Consider the following 21,239-nt stretch of genomic DNA (forward strand, 5'->3'; position numbering starts at 1 on the left):
CTTTCGATGAAGCACTATGTTCAAAAGGGCACAAGACACTTGGGCTAAATAATAAGCGATACCACGGTATCATTTGGGCTAAATATTTTGGGATGAATTTTACTCTTGGGCTGATCAAATTTTTCTACCTGAACATGTTAATTACATATATCAATATTTGATATAAAATTAAAAAAACATCACTTTAAAATCATTTGAAAAATAACCTACATAAAAATTATCTCCTTTTATAACCATGCTAGTTTGAAATGAAAAGAACTTAGTTTTACACCATTTAATGTGAGTATGTTTACATTTGAGATCAGACAGTATTACAAGTAAACAGTCTGTTCCTAAAGGCTGTTAGCTGTATATTCAGAACCAATCTTCGAGAATAATTAATTGGATGTACTTTTTATATCTTAATCTAGCTGTTTTATACCTGCGCTGTACATAGTTTTAAAGCGTGTTATTAAGTCTAGTCTTACTCAAAAATCCTACTTGCGTACCTCCCGGAGATGGACAGGAAGCGAACACTGTCTGGCAAACGGGAGGACTAAATAAAACGGGAACATGTTATAGATAGAATTTCATTTATTACTTATCAAATATTAATTTATAATTAAAATATTGATATGATACCTGTAATTTACCTGTACTTATCCCAAATATAGACTTCAAAATTAGCCCAATGTCGACTTACCGTTGGTTCAAACCCAACATATGTTTAGCCTAAATGTTATATATCTATTTGCCCAAACGTTCAGCTCTCGTTCAAAATAATAGCTCGGGACAATTGTGTTTAGGTTTTCAGTAGAATGATCTTTTATTTTCATCCAACCATTATATACAACAACAAAAAAAACACCTTGTGACATTATTTAAAAGCATGCTCTTTTAAATCAATAAACAAATTCAAAAGTAAGAAAACGATAAAAATCGCATTTCAGTATGCTCGACAAAGATGCGGTTTAGTTTCTTACATAATTTGTTGCGTGGAGTTCAACATTATTATAATGCGATACATTTCTGATATTAAAGTTTGAATTCGTTATTTACTGGTACGAGATTTTAAGTCTAGTGTATTTGTTCTATATTTTACAATTAAGTGTAGTTGTTCTATATTTTACAAGTAAAGAGCATTTCTTATATTTTCCCACACTGGTAGTGTTGTCCATTATAATATGGTTCATTCGAATAAATAAAAAAATGATCACTACACGTTGTGTCAATTACAATCTTTCCCAAAGTTGGAAGCTATCGACAAGCAGCGATTGGCATAACCGCAGGGATGACAGAGATTTGTATAAAAATGCCATTTTTCCCTGAAGATTGATGGAACCACAGAGAATGTTATCAACGATTTACGATCTGTTTGATCAGACTAGGAACATGGAAAGCTGCTCAGGACGTCATTTGGCTTCGGACGCGGCCGCTTTTAGAAAGCACAAGGGATTAAAGAAGCCGGACCATGTCTATTCAATCCAGATGGCACAAGAAAAGAAGTTCGAGGTGACAGTTCAGAAGGTCGAAGAATAGAAACAACAAGCTAGGAGGTCGTAGAACAGAATCAACTAGTCAGGAGGTCGCAGAACAAAAACAACAAGTCAGGGGGTCGTAGAACAAAAACAACAAGTCAGGAGGTCACAGAACAAAAACAACAAGTCAGGAGGTCGTAGAACAAAAACAACAAACTAGGAGGTCGCAGAACAGAAATAACAAGTCAGGAGGTCACAGAACAAAAAGAAAAAGTCAGGAGGTCGCAGAACAGAAACAAAAAGCTAGGAGGTCGCAGAACAGAAACAACAAGTCAGGAGGTCGCAGAACAGAAACAACAAGTCAGGAGGTCTCAGAACAGAAACAACAAGTCAGGAGGTCGCAGGACCAAAACAACAAGTCAGGAGGTCGAAGAACCGAAACAACAAGTCAGGAGGTCGCAGAACAGAAACAACAAGTCAGGAGGTCGCAGAACAGAAACAACAAGTCAGGAGGTCTCAGAACAGAAACAACAAGTCAGGAGGTCGCAGGACCAAAACAACAAGTCAGGAGGTCGAAGAACCGAAACAACAAGTCAGGAGGTCGCAGAACAGAAACAACAAGTCAGGAGGTCTCAGAACAGAAACAACAAGTCAGGAGGTCGCAGAACAAAAACAACAATCTTGCTTCAACAGTGCAGAAAATAAATAATCTGTCCTCTTAGTTTACAAAAATAAATGACCGATCCAAAACAAATCCTCCTGGCGCCCCCCCCCCCCTCCCCAGAATATCAAATGGTCGTCCCCTTAAGTAATGTGATCTTGATATATCATGTAGCTCAACTTCCTTTTTACCGATTGCAAATACTAAGATATTTTGAAACATGATGGTCACGGATGAATTTTTCGTCGCATTTTTTTTCAGGGACAAATCGATAGTTTCCTGATATTTTGCAATGATGACGACAGATATGTTCCAATAGCCGTAACCACAATCCCGTCGTCTTATCCTCGTATGTGACCAACTGAATTATACTTATCACCAGGTAGAAATAGAAAGTTAGGGGAAAAATAGAATTCAAAACCCTCATAAATTTTACTACTCATTTCCTTGCATATTTAGATTGTACTTATGTTTATGTCATATATGTGTATATGTATGTGATCAGTATCTTCCATAGATTTGATTTTCATTACTTGAAATGGTGAAATACAATTTCTATTGGTGTAGCCATGGTAAAAATTTGCATTTATTTGCTATAAAATATTGTAAAAATGTGTACGAAGATGTCACATATTGTCAATTTTTTTACCAGAAGTAGAAAATCAATCCAATAGAACGATACCTTTTCTAAAATTATCTATGTGTATCTACCAAGAGATCAAATAAAAACATGTGTTTCATTTTAATTTTTTCAATTTTTCAAACAATAAATTGCATCAAATGTTCGTTAGAAAAAAATGATTGTAAACATTACAATAACTTCTGACCCTAAGGTCGGTCTATAACACGTATAAAAAGCAATCTTGATATTCATTTGAACCCACTTTAAAGGCTTCATTATTCTTCAGCTGTCTAAAACTAAATTCTATTGCACAATAACTTTCATATGTACCGAAGCTAAAATGCGAAACTCCTAACTACCTCATGAGCAACACGACGAGTGCCACATGTTGAGCAGGATCTGATTATTATTAGTCTATTATGAGTGAATGTATTTATTTTTATGTAGTTTCTAAATAACTTACTACTCATGCTAGAAAGTAGGTATTAAAAAGTTGACTTGACGAAAAACAAATTGAAAACCGATTCTATTTTAACATTTTATTTATTTTAATTTCGAAAGCTTTCTTCTTTGCATAGTAACTCTATCAAACATCACTGTTAGTACATTAATCGTATCTAATGAAAATTGAGGACGGTAATGGCAATTAAAATATAAATCTAAGTTATCAAATCCGTATTGCTGAAAAGTTGTGGAACTGCTTACCCTTTTAGAGCACCTCATCTTTAGTTTTTAAATGTGCCCATGTTTTTGGGGTTGAATTATCTATCCGAGTTGTTCCTTTTTATTGCACATGGTTTGTTTTCGTTCTTTTCATCTGCAAACTTTCGAAGTTTCCTTTTCATGTTTTTATTTCGTGAAAACATGGACGCGTTGACTGCCTGTGCCTCTATAGAATTGTTTCCAATTAGTAGTTAAGTATGGATATCTTATTTTACCATACCATCTGTGAGCATTAAAATGAAGATATTCATGGTCATAATTATACTGCACACCTATTGTAAGTGAGCCTCCAGGTTTTGTTACACACCATGCTCGTGCTATGGCAATAATGTCACCCCACGGATTCAATGCGTCCCCATATCTCCCTAATCCCGAGTGTTCTATAGAACTAAATGTAACGATACCATCAAATAATCCTAAAGTGTTGTTAAGATAACGCATACGAAAATCAAGAGGAATCATAGTTTTCACTTTTGGGTGTTCTGATTTGATACTGCCATACTCTAATGTCACTACTTCACGTGCTCCTGCTTCAAGTACGCATGCCTCAACCCATGGGATTTCTGAACCTATTACCAAAACCCTACCGTCTTTAATCCCTGGTGCATGTTTTAATCCATCTCTAAGAGCATTTGTTTCTCCTACACCGTAATTTCCCTTTAATTTACCTTCTTTTGCTAGAATTATCCAGTCTTCAATAGTTTTATTTGTCCACACAGGACTTGCTGCTTTTTTACCTAAATATATGTTACTGATATACCACTTTTTAACTGGTATACGATTATTCATAGTAAACTCATTCATTAGTTCTTTCGGAATTGTTTCCGGTGCACGAGGTAGTCCGTGACCACGGTCTACAAATTCATTCCTTAATATTGCATGGCAATTAATTGTTGCGTTGATATGATCAAAATATGGTCCTGGTGACCCTTTTCTTGATGTATTACACAGGTCACCACAGTCTTGACGGATTGATTTCATTTTATCGGACAAACCATATTGGCCAGGTGAAGGTACCTCCACGGTAGTCGCTTGCACCGGTGCAGCCGGCTGATTTTGAGACAACTGCTTATAGACAGATGCATGTTCTGTTAACAAATTCATGCCAATCATTTGTTTATTAATCATTACCCTTATAACACTGTTGGGTATAATCACCCATGAAATAATTCCACCTATTAACAATCCAGAAATGATGAGAACTTTTCTTTTGGTGAACATACCTCTGCTTGATATTCTGTAAACAATAGAAAAAAAGTAAAATAAGAAAAAAGATGAACACGACTTTTTTTGTAACATTATATACATGTCATTGAAATCTTCAACCATGATACATTTCATCCATTTTGAAACAGTATCAGAAACGTGTAATTTGTTTTTGTACCCGAGCAATGATTTGTATAGTACTATATAGACTGAGTCACATTTTGTTTTGTTTTTTTCACTTCTCATCCCTTTTATTGTAATGTCGTATAGAACTGAATTATTGAAGTATTTATTCAAAATTGGGAAAGTTCTTATATCCTTCAACAGCTTTGGCTACAGGCGTGATATACTAACTTATGCTGTTAAAATGGTTCCTTCTTCCGATTTGATGACAATGTTAAATAAGTATGGTGGATGTTTGTCTCATTGGCAAGCATACATGTGCCACATCATGGTGGAGATTTCATGAAACCTTTTAGAAGTTTTGGTTGTGGTTATTTTATTTTCTTGAGCGGTATTATTCAACCAACAGCTGTGGCTACCTTAGGCGGTACTAATCAACCAACAGCTGTGGCTACCTTGAGCGGTACTAATCAACCAACAGCTGTGGCTACATTGGGCGGTACTAATCAACCAACAGCTGTGTCAACCTTGAGTGGTACTGTTCAACCAACAGCTGTGGCTAACTTGAGCGGTACTAATCAACCAACAGATGTGTCTACCTTGAGCGGTACTAATCAACCAACAGTTGAGGCTACCTTGAGCGGTACTAATCAACCAACAGGTGTGCCTACCTAAGGCGGTACTAATCAACCAACAGTTGTGGCTACCTTGAGCGGTACTAATCAACCAACAGCTGTGGTTACCTTGAGCGGTACTAATCAACCGACAGCTGTGGCTACATTGGGCGGTACTAATCAACCAACAGCTGTGTCTACCTTGAGTGGTACTAATCAACCAACAGATGTGTCTACCTTGAGCGGTACTAATCAACCAACAGCTGTGGTTACCTTGAGCGGTACTTATCAACCAACAGCTGTGTCTACCTTGAGCGGTACTAATCAACCAACAGCTGTGTCTACCTTGAGTGGTACTAATCAACCGACAGCTGTGGCTATATTGGGCGGTACTAATCAACCAACAGCTGTGGCCTACCATGAGCGGTACTAATCAACCAACAGCTGTGTCTACCTTGAGCGGTATTAATCAACGTACAGGTGTGTCTATCTTGGGCGGTACTAATCAACTAACAGGTGTGTCTACCTTGAGCGGTACTAATCAACCAACAGCTGTGGCTACATTGGACGATACTAATCAACCAACAGCTGTGTCTATTTTGGGCGGTACTCATCAACTAACAGGTGTGTCTACCTTGAGTGGTACTCATCAACCAACAGCTGTGGCTACATTGGGCGATACTAATCAACCAACAGCTGTGTCTACCTTGAGTGGTACTAATCAACCAACAGCTGTATCTTCCTTGAGTGGTACTAATCAACCAACAGCTGTGGCTACCTTGAGCGGTACTAATCAACCAACAGCTGTGGTTACCTTGAGCGGTACTATTCAACCAACAGCTGTGACTACCTTGAGCGGTACTAATCAACCAACAGCTGTGTCTACCTTGATCGGTACTATTCAACTAACAGGTGTGTCTACCCTGAGCGGTACTATTCAACTAACAGGTGTGTCTACCTTGAGCTAACGAGTTAGTTTTCCGAATTATGGACCGTCTTTTATTTCCTTGTTATAGTAAATGGTCATCCTGTTGGTAGCTGCATTGTGTTTTACTTTTACGTATTGTATAAATAGACAAAGGGGCGCGTATATACAACGGATTTAACAGGATATTTTGATGTTCACATTTTTAAATCATTACACTCTAGTTTTATTGTTGTGTATAGGTATTTAAACTTTTGAATCACCAACATAAGCATTGATTCTTGTAAGTGTTCAAGCACCTCTGACATCACTGTGACTTGAACGCCAAATCAATATCAAACCCCAAGCAAGTAAAGAAGCTGTACATGTTGTAAAGTTATTTCGCACATTTCTTTTATAAAAATGCTCACATCACTAAATACATTTAATAAAATTGAGAATGGAAATGGCAATGTGTCAAAGTGACAACAACCCCACCATAGAGCAGACAACAGCGGAAGGCCACCAATGGGTCTTCAATGCAGCGAGAAACTCCCGCACCCGGAGGCGTCCTTCAGCTGGCCCCTAAACAAATATGTATACTAGTTCAGTGATAATGGACGTCATACTAAACGCCAAATTATACACAAGAAACTAAAATTAAAAATGATACAAGACTAACAAAGGCCAGAGGCTCCTGACTTGGGACAGGCGCAAAAATGCGGCGGGGTTAAACATGTTTTTTGAGATCTCAACCCTCCCCTATACATCTAGCCAATGTAGAAAAAACAAACGTACAACAGTACGCACAGTAAAACTCAGTTTAAGAGAAGTCCGAGTCCGATGTCAGAATAGGAAACAAAAGAAAATAAACAAAATGACAATAATACATGAATAACATCAGACTACTAGCAGTTACTGACATGCCAGCTCCAGACCTCAATTAAACTGATTGAAAGATTATGTCTTCATCATATGAATATCAGGCACAATCCCTCCTGTTAGGGGTTTAGCATTATACCATCATAAAATATATGAGAACATAATTTAATGCATTTTTTATTTTATTAACTTGTTCGGTTGCAGTCTTATTGATTTTACTTATGTATATCAATAATGCCACGTGAAGGGTCATGTTTTGTTCGTCGATTCTCAAAATAAAAGTGTAAATAAATCATAATGCAGTATGTGTACTTTGTTATTCATACTGTTCCTTATAAGGGGCCATCGAGGTGTGGTGCCCTCTAGTAATCACTCGGGTTGTCCCTGCGTCAGCACTTCTATACCGTATCATGTAAGATTTATGATATTATACAATTATAGCCTTTGTAGGAGGTCGATACAAGGATATATTGACCTGAAAGAAGTATATTGACTGAGGACGAAGTCCGAGGTCAATATACTTCTTTGGGTCGATATATCCTGTATTGACCTCATAAATAGGCTATAATTGTTATATTATTAATTTCCGACCATATTTGTATCAAAATCGTCATTTGATTTTGTTGTAATTTTATAGATATGATATTGTCTCCTAGACAATAACAACAGATTAGTTGTTATTTCATTTACCTTTTTGATGTTTTTTTTTTACATGTTATATATTTGAAGATTTTTCTTCTTCAAATAATCGATCATAGATATTTTTTTATAAAACTTTTAACAATATCATGAAATTCATTACATGACGTCACAAAGTATATCGGTTTTTAAAAATAACCGTGCAATATGCTTTTTGCTGTGCAATATGCTTTTTGCTATCCGCCGTTTCCTCTCTACCTTCGAAAATATAGTTTAACATGTGACTATCCCTGAACGAATCAAATTAGTTAAAATATACGAATTAATAATATATATAAATATAGCCATTTTATACGGGCATTTAAACTTTTCCATTGACGGGAGAATTTAAAGTGCACAAAGACATATTGAATAATGAATGTTCCAGTAATATTTAAATTTTTTCTCTGTTAAGCGTTGATGTATTCGTTTCTTTTTAAGACAAGACAAGACGATATACTTGACTAGACCGCAGACACACAGGTGTACAAGAGGACATTATAAAACCCTACACTTATATAAGCAATACACACACAAAAACAGATATAGTGAAATAGTAGCATACAGCAAAATGTACTAGGATATATATCCTAACATTTTATTTAAAAAAAATAGACATATTATAAATACCGAATAAATATTTTTTGAAATACTGTTAAATTTTTGTTCAACATGACAAAACATTAAAATCGTTTAAACTTGTATTGCCTTGGATTTGCAGTGGGGTATTGTGGTTACATATTCATTTCTACGGATTTTTATTTCCTATTTTTGACTTGTGAAAAGATGATCATACTCATCACCTAATCCGTTTCTACACAGATGACAAATTCGTTCGTTTTTTCGGTTCCCCAGACCATCTTCCCGTTTCTACGGGAAATTTTAATTTTCACATCTGAGTTTTGCTATATAAATCCTGTCACACAGATTCAACGAACTTCCTGTTTGTATTCTGAATTAAATATACCTCTTGAGAGTTGTTTATTTGGGTAAACAAACGTTGGCTAAACCCAAAAATTTAGTTATCGTGAAATTAAATCTTTCAAAATACAAGATTCTCCATCGGAAGTTGATCTTGCCAAATAAATCTGAATTCACGTTTGTCAATTTGACAAATATTGATTTAACATATGAATCCATTTATATTTTGTAGGATATTGCAAATGTAATTTAAACATTAATTTATACATGATTGCTGATAGTTTGGTGTTCCTATATAGTATACTATTTCGAAACAAGAATATTGTAAGCTTACAAGTAGTTTCCAAAGGGAATCGTTCGAGTTCCCCATACATCATATAGTTTGATGTACTATTTATTATTTTCAATTCGTGTATATAAAATTGAAATTCTGAGAAGGAAGTAAATGCACTGGTTTAAGCTCCTCCCATTCTTTGCTTTTCCGATAAGAAGCAGCTGACAGCGGAATTGGAAAGGGCAATAACTAAGAATCTATTCAATTAATGCTCGAATATGAAAAATTACCATTCATGTTACAAATATACTCTTAATGTTTCGTTACAGAGCATACATACAAGGCTGTTCCTGATCAAGAGGGTTTTTCCGTGCAGTACACAATCTTCCGTCGAAAAGAATATAAAGGAATGAATAACAAGAGGTTCTCAAGAGCTTGAATCGCTCACCTGTTATTTTATTTTGCTTAAATCTTTCATCAATGATTATTTTTGCTTTTTACCCATATGTTCCATTTTAACCATAGTGTATATGTTTCTTGAGGTACAAGGAAATGAAATACAAAATTTATACTAGATTCATTTGAGAAGATTTTTAAAGTTAAAAAAACATAAAACAACTTGTCTAAAATTCTCCTTAAAGGGCAATAACTCCTTAGGGGGTCAATTGACAATTATGGTCATATAAACTTTTTTGTAGATCTTACTTTGCTGAACATTTTTGCTGTTTACAGTTTATCTTTATCTTCAATAATATTCAAGATAATAACCAAAAACTGCAAAATTTTCTTAAAACAACCAATTTAGTGGCAGCAACCCAACAATGGGTTGTTAGGTGTGTCTGGAAATTTCAGGGCTGTTTAATGTTGACCTTTTGAACATCTTACCCAATGTCAGATTTGCTCTAAATGCTTTAGTTTCTGAGATATAAGCCAAAAACTGCATTTCACCCCTATGTTCTATTTTTAGCCATGGCGGCCATGTTTGCTGATAGATCAAAATTTCGGATACAATTCATAAACTAGATTCCTAAAGGAACATTCATTCAAAGTTAAGAAGTATTAGGCACAATAGTTTCAGAAGAGAAGATTTTTAAATGTTAGCAAACTTGATGAACACATTGCGTAAAATTGTCTTTAAAGGGCAATAACTCCTTAAGGGGTCAATTGACAAATTTGGTCATTTAACTTTTCTGTAGATCTTACTTTGCTGAACATTATTGCTGTTTACAGTTTATATCTATCTATAAAAATATTCAAGATAAACACAAAAAACTGCAAAATTTCCTCAAAACTACCAATTTAGTGGCAGCAACCCAACAATGGGTTGTACGATTTGTCTGAAAATTGCAGGGCTGATAGATCTTCACCAATTGAACAATTTTACCCAATGTCAGATTTGCTCTAAAAGCTTTAGTTTTGGAGATATAAGCCAAAAACAGCATTTGACCCCTATGTTCTATTTTTAGCCATGGCGGCCATGTTTGTCGATGGATTAAAACTTGGGATACAATTTATAAACTAGATATCCTAAGGAACATTTAGATGAAGTTTGAAGGTATTTGGCCCAGTAGTTTCAGAGGAGAAGATTTTTAAATGTTAGCAAACTTGATGAACAAATTGTGTAAAATTGTCTTTAAAGGGCAATAACTCCTTAAGCGGTCAGTTGAAACATTATTGCTGTTTACAGTTTATATCTATCTATAATAATATTCAAGATAATAACAAAAAACTGCAAAATTTCCTTAAAACTACCAATTTAGTGACAGCAACCCAACAATGAGTTGTTTGATTCGTCTGAAAATTTCAGGGCTGATAGATCTAGACCAATTGAACAATTTTACCCCTGTCAGATTTGCTCTAAAAGCTTTCGTTTTTGAGATATAAGCAAAAGACTGCATTTTACCCCTATGTTCTATTTTTAGCCATGGCGGCCATGTTTGTCGATGGATCAAAACTTCGGATACAATTTATAAACTAGATACCCTAAGGAACATTAAGTTAAAGTTTGAAGGTATTTGGCCCAGTAGTTTCAGAGGAGAAGATTTTTGAAATAGTTTACGACGACAGACGACGACGGACGCCAAGTGATGGCATAAGCTCACATGGGGCCCTTCGGGCCCCGGTGAGCTAAAAACGACTTCATGTTTTCTCAGATTATCCCAAAATATCTGATTACATTTTTAATCTTGTTTCTTACTTAAGATAACTGCTTTGCTTTTTTTTGTATTGAAAATGGGAATCTATGTGAAATGTTTGAATAAACAATGTTAAGTAAACATTCTTTACCCAGTAGTAAATTAACTGTTTTAATTTTTTTTTCTTGTAAAAAAAATACGTGATAGTTTGAGTCTTTTGTCAATAGGTTTCAACCAATATTACGATATTTGTTTACTACCTTCAAGTGTTTATTGCATCTCGTAAAAAAATCATGGAAGAAGGTAGGTAAATCTAGGTTTTTTTTAATGGGTTTTCAAAATCCCTAAGATTTTACATTTTGATTGTTTGATAGCACAGAGTGGTGATTTAGATGTATTTTGATATTAATTCAGTGCAAAAAGGAGAGAAGTACCAAATGGGCAATCAAAATATACATAACACAAAAGATTAAAAAGCCTAACAAATGTAAATTAGCTATGGAATAAATATTGACCTAGTTCTCTCTCAATTGCATCTTTGTCTATTTTGGTGTTCAAGATTATGGTAAAAAACGAAAATGTTGGTATCAATAGTCGTTAAACTGCTTTACAGATTCGCTTTATGATTTCGGCCATGTCGACTATTTTGTAAAACTAGTCGGAGATCATGTTAATTTTTTGAGCTTTGAATGGAATGTCAAAAATTTTTTTTTTTTATAAAATGAGTCATATTGTATTCTTGATAGTATAGGTAAAACGATTATTTGAAAAAATAAATTATAAATATCTTCTAGACAAAAGCCAAACGTTTAAAAAGCCAACAAGACCTGCAAGACAAGGCCTCTAAAAAGGTCAGCATAGATGAAATTGTCAGTTGCCTTCTTATATGAGTTATTGCCCTTAAATGACGATTTTTAACCTTTTCTATGTTTTGGGCAAAATCTATAGAAGATAGAGAGAAACTGTAAACAGAAAAAAAATAACACCAATAAAAGTTCAACAAAAATAGATTTTAGTCATAAATCATATTCTAGTCTGCAATGTTAGAGAGTCAGTTGTTGAAGAAGCACATAGACCTAGGTCTCTTTAGAGCCTCTCATTAATAATACATACAACAGTTAACAGGAATCACTAAAACTTATGTACAGTATAGCTACCTCATCCAATTTTACAAATCCGAGAAAGAAAATAAATAAAATACAGGTCATGAATTATATTATTGTCTTCGATGTTGAAAACACACATAGATCCCAGGTGAGCGACATAGACTCTTTAGTCCTCTGTTTACATATATATATATGGAGCACAAACGTCGTCCCGAAAAAAGTTTTGCCAGTTAACATAAAATACACTTCCTGAGTAAATATCTTTTTTGACAGCGATTATGCCATATATAGTTTTTACAAATATTAAAGTCAAATAGTCATTTAACCGCATATTAATTGTCTCAAATAATAAATAATTGACATATTCCAGCTATAAACGGATAAATTAGGAAACAAAATAATGTATTAAGGTTGGCAGATGAGCATCAGCATTACAGCAAGGCATCTCGGTCCACAGACAATTTCAGGCAGACTTCGCAAAAAGAAAAGAGGGCATAGTTGAAACCATTAGCAAAAAAATAAGCCTAAATGCTTACCCATTTTTATTCTTTTTATAAACCACATAGAACTTTAATATCAAGAATACAATATACATTATATTATTTTTGGCATTGATTTCCATATACATATGACTAAAATTGGGTCTTATTTTTAAGTGATTCCAATACAAATTCTTTAAATTATCCCGTTGCCATAGCAACATATTACAAAAAAGTCATCATTGATGAAAATGTTTTATATGATAGGAAAAGGGTACTTGAAACGAAAAAATTATTTCCTAGTCACATTTTTTTCTCTAGGTTATCATTTATGAACTCCGTAAACTGAATCTAATTTTCTGCACATTCAAGGTTTATATAGTATTGAAGCAATTACTGGGAAATCGACAGTAATGTGATCATTGGCGGATCCAGGGGGGGACCCCAATTTTTCAATTTTTTTTTTTTTTTTTTTTTTAATTATGTGAACGTTTCATGGTGAAACTCCCCTTTTCAAAATGTCTGGATCCGCGCCTGCCAATGGTGAAAACTTTAATATCAAGAATACAATATACATTATATTATTTTTGGCATTGATTTCCATATACATATGACTAAAATTGGGTCTTATTTTTGAGTGATTCCAATACAAATTCTTTAAATTATCCCGTTGCCATAGCAACATATTACAAAAAAATCATCACTGATGAAAATGTTTTATATGATAGGAAAAGGGTACTTGAAACGAAAAAATTATTTCCTAGTCACATTTTTTTCTCTAGGTTATCATTTATGAACTCCGTAAACTGAATCTAATTTTCTGCACATTCAAGGTTTGTATAGTATTGAAGCAATTACTGGGAAATCGACAGTAATGTGATCATTGGCGGATCCAGGGGGGGGGGCCCCAATTTTTCAATTTTTTTGTTTTTTTTTTTTTTAATTATGTGAACGTTTCATGTTGAAACTCCCCTTTTCAAAATGTCTGGATCCGCGCCTGCCAATGGTTAAAACTTTATTTTTTAACTGAGTTTTTCTCTGGAAAATTCGAGAATAAAAAACAGTGACTTAACTTTTTTCACAATCTATTTAAGTAGAATTATGGCTAGAGTTTAGAAGAAAACACTCATTCGTATTTGCTCTCGTCTTTGATAAGCTGAAATTTTCATTTTAGGTGGGAAAAAAATTGGGTCAATTTTAATTGAAAATGGATTTTCGAGATCATCCTTTTTAGACAAACTTATTGCCTTAGTTTAAACAGTATTTATTAATGAAAAATTATAACAATGAAAAAGTACAATTTTACATAGAATTCAAATATGGGATTCGAAAACAAGTTTGATTGCATTGCTATCAAATACACTCTATTAATATTTCTAGCAAATCATATTGTAAATTTCAAACATATGGACATTTAATTCTTTTTAAATAACAAATAATTTGATATGGGTAATAAGTGCATCTCTTAATTTGTCTTTTCCTCTCCTATTAGATTTTTTCAATAACTATCTACAATTACACAGACAGGTAAAATGTAGGTGGTCGTCTCAAAAGTAGTAAGGGTCGCATATATAATTGTTACTAGTAGTTTATCTAAGTTGTTCTTAAACTATGATTACTTTACTTTAAATAAATGAATTAATAATATATATCCGAATGGTTATTTTCTTGATCCTCAATTTTGATTAAAGTACATAGTTATGTGAAATTAATATTGCATCAAGCACAAACGTAAATTTTGGGATATATAATATCCCTTATAGTATACAGTGCAAAAAAATCTTAAATTATTCCATTATTTTTTTTTTTTTCAAACGTGCCTTCGTTTAGATCAGTACCAGCAACTTTTGGTTAATGGATTTTCCAGAAATAGAATAATTTCCTATGTTGATCCCTCAGAAAACCTCCATTTCCCTGGTGATCAATCATAGGCCTACAACCATCCGGGTATTCAGAAATGTTGGTAACCAAAAGTTGTTGCCTTTTAATCTTTTAACTGATAAATTGCTTTTCACAATATTTTCAACAAAACCAAATATTTTTTGGGCACTGGAAATTTATATTCCATGGCAAATGGGATATTATCATAGTCCGAACAGGTTATAACCGTTATTCCCTTTGGTCACGGTAAGTAGTTCCAACCTGTTTATTATTGGTCAATGAAAATCGAGACCCAGTTCGCCTTAAATAAATATTTACAACCAGAAAAATTATAATAAGTCGAAATGGAATATTTTTCCTATTATAAATATTGGCAGCTTAACGGAATGAGCCCCACCCCACTCCGCTATGGTTATCAATGATGTTTACGACACGTAGTTGCCCTATACACGCCATTTTTTACGCTACCGGCTGAGCGGGTGGATTAACTGATTATAATAAACTTACCCCGTATAACACTAGATTCAAGATTAATCATGAAAATATGAATTGCTGTTCCAGTTGTGGTTTAAATGGGTGTATATAAATAATTAACGAATAAACGTGTACATACCAATACCTGTTTCTGAACAACAGAATCGATCACGTCACACATGATGTATTATTTGGAAATTAAAATCCTGTCTTTTCAATACATACTAAATGTGATACGATAAAACTATTTTCTACTGTAAGCAGCATTATTTTCTATCGTATCAACAAAGGTTTGGATCATAAACAATGTTAAAATTATGAAAGGCTTTCATTCGAAAATAAAAAAAAAGTCAGTTACTGTCAAATCATACTTTTGAGCCATATATTAAATTGATGTGATCTGTTTAGCAGAAGTAAAAGTATTTATACAATGGTGTTACAAAAATATGGAAAAATAAAGTTGGCCCACGTCAAAGAGTCCTTTAATGTCGTTTAATAAATTGGAAAATATCCCCATTATTACTCAGAGTGAAAAGATGGCGCGGGTTGGGAATATTATATATACGAAATACACAAAAAAAAATGGATGGGAAAACATTATTTAGTGCTTATTGATTTCTAAACCTTTCGTAACTTTCCATATTTTGTCGTTATTTCTAAAAATTTGGCACCGAATGGTGAATGTGGGTTGTCGCTTTAAGATGCATCAACGGCAAGGAACATGTAATCACTAGATTTTGGAGGAAATGTAATAAAAATTGGTAAGATCTGGATTGCAAATGCTCCTTGACAATTAGTCAATTCATATTTTTTCCGAAAAAATGGAAGGGGTCAATTTTGTCAAAAAAAAAAAACCTATAGATATAGGAAGATGTGGTATGAGACAACTCTCCATCTAAGTTACAATTTATAAAAGTAAACCATTATAGGTCAAGGTACGGCCTTCAACACGGAGCATTGGCTCACACCGAACAGCAAGCTATAAAGGGCCCCAAAAAATTACTAGTGTAAAACCATTCAAACGGAAAAACCAACGGTCTAATCTATATAAAAACGAGAAACGAGAAACACGTATGAACTACATAAACAGACGACAACTACTGTAATCAGATTCCTATACATTTTTAAGGATTCAAATCGTTTGATAGTCAACTTTGCACCACGGGCAGATGATGTAAAAAAGGTGGTATGGTGAACGTTAACTGATTCATTTTATTTTATTTTGTACATGCACTGATGTAATACTTTAGCCTTATCAGAGATCTCATCACAAATATTTTCTATGAATTATTGAACCAATTAATGGTCAGTCAGTATGGACATAGGTCTCTGTCGATAGGCCGATTCCTATGCATGATGTACCTCGATCGATCATTTGTGTCAACACTTAAAAACATGGGCGATTCTTTGATTGCCGAATTGAATATATTCGTATTGCACCTGTCATGCATGTACATCTATGCAATGGCTATGATCACATATTGCTAGGGTCTACCAGGATGATATATTAAATGAAGCAAGGTTTTAATCATTTATTTTTTTTTTTTTTTGTCTTCATAATTCTGCCTACACTTAAATACAAGGGCGATTCTTTGATTGTCTGACTCAGTATACTCATATTGCATGTTTCATGCATGTACATCTTTGCACTGGCTATGATCATTATATGTCTAGGGTCTGCTAGGATGATAAATGAAGCAAGGGTTAAATCATTTGTTTTCTTCATTGTCTTTAATGTATTGTCATAGTGTTAACATATGTTCCGAAAGTTTCGGCAACATGGCGGTCTATCGGAAAGTCAAGGGAACAAAATTCTAACGGACCAATCGAAGATATGCAAATCATATAAGAATTATTGACTAATGGTGATCCATTTTGAAGTGGATTTTGGAAAATAATACGCTAGTCTGGAAAGAACGGAATATATTCTTCCTCAAGAGAAGATAAAATAAGTGTTGAGCACCACATATATGTGTGTTTTGGCATGAAATAATTGCAAACAAAAGTGCAAATGACTTTCCTCAAGCTTAACATAAATTACATTCCTCAATTTTTCTTGAAATATAAGTTCCAAACGGAAGAAATATTATGGAATATTATTTCCACTGGAACAAATATTGCAGTATTTGTTCCAAACGGAATAAAGGTTATAGAATATTTGTTTCAAGAGGAACAGATATCAATATGGTATTGTTTATGACAAAGCTTCCAGGGGAAATTCTATTAGGTGGAACAAATATACGTTGACAAATCAAGATAGGATAAAAATGAATATGCTAGCGCATATGTATGTAAGTATTTGGCACAACATGAATGTATACTGTATAAAATTAAAAAATAATTTTCTTGCATTTTATCATAAATACTGATATCCCAAAACAGGATTAAAATATATATTCTGCCCCAATGTGAATGATATATTCATGATGTTTTACCTGAAATAACTGTGTACACAATGGATTTTCCAACAGCGTAACATAAATAATCTTCCCGAAGTCAGTATGAAAATGTGAGTTCCATCCGGCATGTATGTAAGTTTTGCGTATTGATATTTGTTTCTTTATTCTACATTGGCTAGAGGTATATGAGGAGGGTTGAGATCTCACAAAACATGTTTTACCCCGCCGCATTTTTGCGCCTGTCCCAAGTCAGGAGCCTCTGGCCTTTGTTAGTCTTGTATGTTTTTTAATTATAGTTCATTTATATGTTTTGGAGTTTAGTATGACGTCCATTTTCACTGAACTAGTACACAATTTTATTTAGGGGACAGCTAAGGACCACCTCCGGGTGCGGGATTTTCTCGCTGCGTTGAAGACCCATTGTTGGCCTTCGGCTGCTGTCTGCTCTTTGGTCAGGTTGTTGTCTCTTTGACATATTCCCCATTTCCATGCTCAATTTTATTTGTAGGAATCTATGTTAACAAAATCGAAAACAGATAAATTCACGCACGGAAATAAAAAGCCGACCTTGGCAAAAGGCGGGAAAGAATATTCTGTCTGTGAAACATCAGCCCCTACTCCTTTTTTTTTTTTTTATCTATATACAGATGATTCGAACCCATAATTTTGATACCTTACAGCAATTTTTTTAGACTTGTGCCCACATCTAGACCACTCGGCCACGCCAGCTATATAATACACCGTAACCATTCGAAATCTTTTTATGGATTCAACTCCAAAAAGTACAAGCTCATATAAATGTTGGTGTAATTGTGATAAAACCTTGGATGCATTCATATGACAGTATATAGCATATAGAGAATATAGGTAAGCATTATGAAACTTGTTAAGTACGAACATGATAAGTGAACGAACATCACTAATGAATGATTATTGTATTGTCATGAGCAAAATTTTACAGAAAACAAAATATTTACGCAAAGTTTCTATATAATAACGTTGCTTGCAGAAAACAAATTCCAATAAATAAACATTGATAATTATTTTCAGTTTGAGATGTCTGCATAAATATAAAAAGAGAAGATGTGGTATGATTGCCAATGAGACAACTCTCCACAAGAGACCTAATGACACAGAAATTAACAACTATAGTTCACCGTACGGCCTTCAACAATGAGCAAAGCCAATACCGCATAGTCAGCTATAAAAGGCCCCGAAATGAAAAATGTAAAAAAATTCAACCGAGAAAACTAACGGCCTAATTTATGTACAAAATAATGAACGAAAAACAAATATGTTACACAGCAACATGCGACAACCACTGAATTACAGGCTCCTGACTTGGGACAGGCACATACAGAATGTGGCGGGGTTAAACTCGTTTGAAGGCGCCAACCCTCCCCTAACCTGGGACAGTGGTGTAACAGTACAGCATACGAACAAACTATAAAAATCAGTTGAAAAACGCTTAACTCATCAGATGGAAACAATTAGAAAAACAAAAACACAGAGTGGACGTGGACGGGTACTTATACATCCCCACATCAAAAAGACACTAAGTACAGATCTGAGAGTACTCGCAGTTACTGACAACTAGTTCAAAGCCAATAACAACTAATAAAAAAAATCATGCATTTAAGACTAAAATATCAATCAGTACACATCCAACATCCAATGGATTTAGTGTAAAGACGTCATAAAGAGTCAGAGAAAAACATGGCATTGTGCAATGCCAAGATACAGGTATCGACAGATTGTAGAGCCACGAATGAGCAAAGTTGCAAACTGATGATTATACATGTATATTTGGTCATGAACCAGGGCAAGTTTTAACCAAATCCGATGAAAAAATGTTAAGAAGTCAAAACCATTTCACAGTAATGTTTATGAATAAACGGACATGTTAGGTATACGTCATCGGTCAATAAGACAACAACACAACAGCAAAAACAACAAAAAGACATCTAGACAGATGATGTCTATATGTACAATATCAAGCTCTAAATTGTCCCGGTTCTAAAAAAAAGTCAGTAAATTTAACAGAAACAATCGGTCTAAAATTAACAGACATTCTTATAATTGTTCTCTTCTAGATTTGGATATTTCAGTTTCGCACGAGAAAATCAAACAAAAATTTACGACAAAAGAGAGAATTTTTCGTTCCCTATTATTATTTTCCATTTTTGGACGGTGATGTTCCTTTTGTCCTTTGTGACGGTGTGTATATTTCCCAATTCGTTCGCTATACTCGTGTCTGTAGTGACGTTACAACTTTCAATGAACGTAATCTATGTATAACTGGTAAATTATGAAGTCAGGGATTTCGTTACATGTATCATGAATTACTTAAAACTAAATATTTCATAGCCTAAACAAGATACAAAGATAAGATTTTGATGGACCTGTAGAATTTTTATCAAAAACAAGGATATCACATTCTAATTTTTACCGTCATATTGTTTATAAAGCCCTTAACTTTAGATGCGATCCACTTAAACTCATTGATCTTTTAAATAAACATATGCTTAAAGGATATCAATTTAACACTCTAGTAAGATCTTTGAATATTATTTTTATCGGTTCTTATATTGATGTTATTTTTGATGAATTGAAATATAACTAAATATATGCTTTAAATTTACAAAAGCTTATGGTCCAACATCCTGTTGATATTGTGTATTTATAGTTTGTCATTGCACAAGGCACAAGCCTTTTCCAACTGATTTTTACAATTTGTTCTTATATTGTGCTGCTACACTACTGTCCCAGGTCAAGGGGGAGGATAGGGTTGAACACTCACAGGCATGTTTAACCCCACCACATTCTATATTGTGCATGTCCCAAGTCAAGAGCCTTCTATTAAGTAGTTGTCGTTGGTAGCTGCATGTCATATATTTTTTTAGCTAATTGAATTGTCATAGCCGTTGGTTTTTTCGTTGGAATTGTTTCAAATTTTGTTATGTCTGGACCTATCATAGCTGACCATCTGGTATGAGTTTTGCTCATTGTTGAAGGCCGTATGGTGACCTACAGTTGCTTAATCCGCTTCATATGAACTCTGTTGGATAGGTATCTCATTGGCAATTATGCCAAATATCCTTATTTTGTCAACACCAAATTCTTCAAATAAGATATAAAAAAATGCCAGTAAGATATGAAATTAGACAACCACTGACCAAAGTTTGTTCATCTGTTTACAATTAAATGAATACAATAAACATGTAGTCAATTTATATCTCTACCGTAAGAAATAAGCCCCCGCGATAATAAGCAGTTTAATAAGGGGATACATATGTATATTCGCGGCAAATTAAAGACAATTACCAAATTCGTTTATTATTTATACATGTATGTATATTGTATAATCATTACAGCTGTTTATTGCTTATGTTTATAATCTCATTCAACAAATTTCGAATGTCCAGTGATGTTCACACTAACGTGTAGTAATTTACAACACGGGGAACTTGTGGTATAGATTTGAATAAATAAGCAATACACAGGTTGTACTTTAAATGTTTTATTGCTGAATCCAAAATAAATCAATAAAATTACCAAAAAAAAACCACTTACATATGGAAGTCCATAAAACAATAGCAACGACACAGTCTGCTGGAATGTCCTTTTTTTAATTGTAGCAATAAGGGGTCCGTACTATATCGTTCGGAAATCCTCACTCCCTACACTTTATAAAAGTCCC

General features: G+C 34.0%; 2 protein-coding genes and 1 long non-coding RNA gene across 3 annotated transcripts in view; 1 reads left to right on the plus strand and 2 right to left on the minus strand.

Moving 5' to 3' along the window:
- Positions 1–15,311, minus strand: part of LOC127706765 (uncharacterized) — a 61,439-nt gene extending 46,128 nt beyond the window's left edge. The window contains exon 1 of the mRNA XM_052211443.1: positions 15,174–15,311. The gene's annotated coding sequence lies outside the window, so the exon portion shown is untranslated. The remainder of the gene's footprint in view (positions 1–15,173) is intronic.
- On the plus strand, positions 1,477–2,202 carry LOC127706771 (uncharacterized). The gene is made up of 3 exons (XR_007984559.1): positions 1,477–1,825; positions 1,913–1,970; positions 2,058–2,202. It is a non-coding gene; the product is annotated as an uncharacterized LOC127706771 (long non-coding RNA).
- LOC127706764 (uncharacterized) lies at positions 3,265–15,326 on the minus strand. The gene is made up of 2 exons (XM_052211435.1): positions 15,280–15,326; positions 3,265–4,700 (listed from the first exon to the last, which is right to left on the minus strand). Exon 2 carries the CDS (start codon positions 4,682–4,684, stop codon positions 3,590–3,592), a length of 1,095 nt encoding a protein of 364 aa, XP_052067395.1. The 5' UTR covers positions 4,685–4,700; positions 15,280–15,326; the 3' UTR covers positions 3,265–3,589.
- Between the last annotated feature and the right edge of the window lie 5,913 nt (positions 15,327–21,239).

This window comes from Mytilus californianus, unplaced genomic scaffold, assembly GCF_021869535.1.
Source record: "Mytilus californianus isolate M0D057914Y unplaced genomic scaffold, xbMytCali1.0.p SCAF_6, whole genome shotgun sequence".
NCBI lineage: Eukaryota > Metazoa > Mollusca > Bivalvia > Mytilida > Mytilidae > Mytilus > Mytilus californianus.

What these genes read in the sequence shown, in the direction of transcription:
- LOC127706764 (XM_052211435.1), bottom strand. Translation starts at nt 4,684, where the DNA reads ATGTTCACCAAAAGAAAAGTTCTCATCATTTCTGGATTGTTAATAGGT.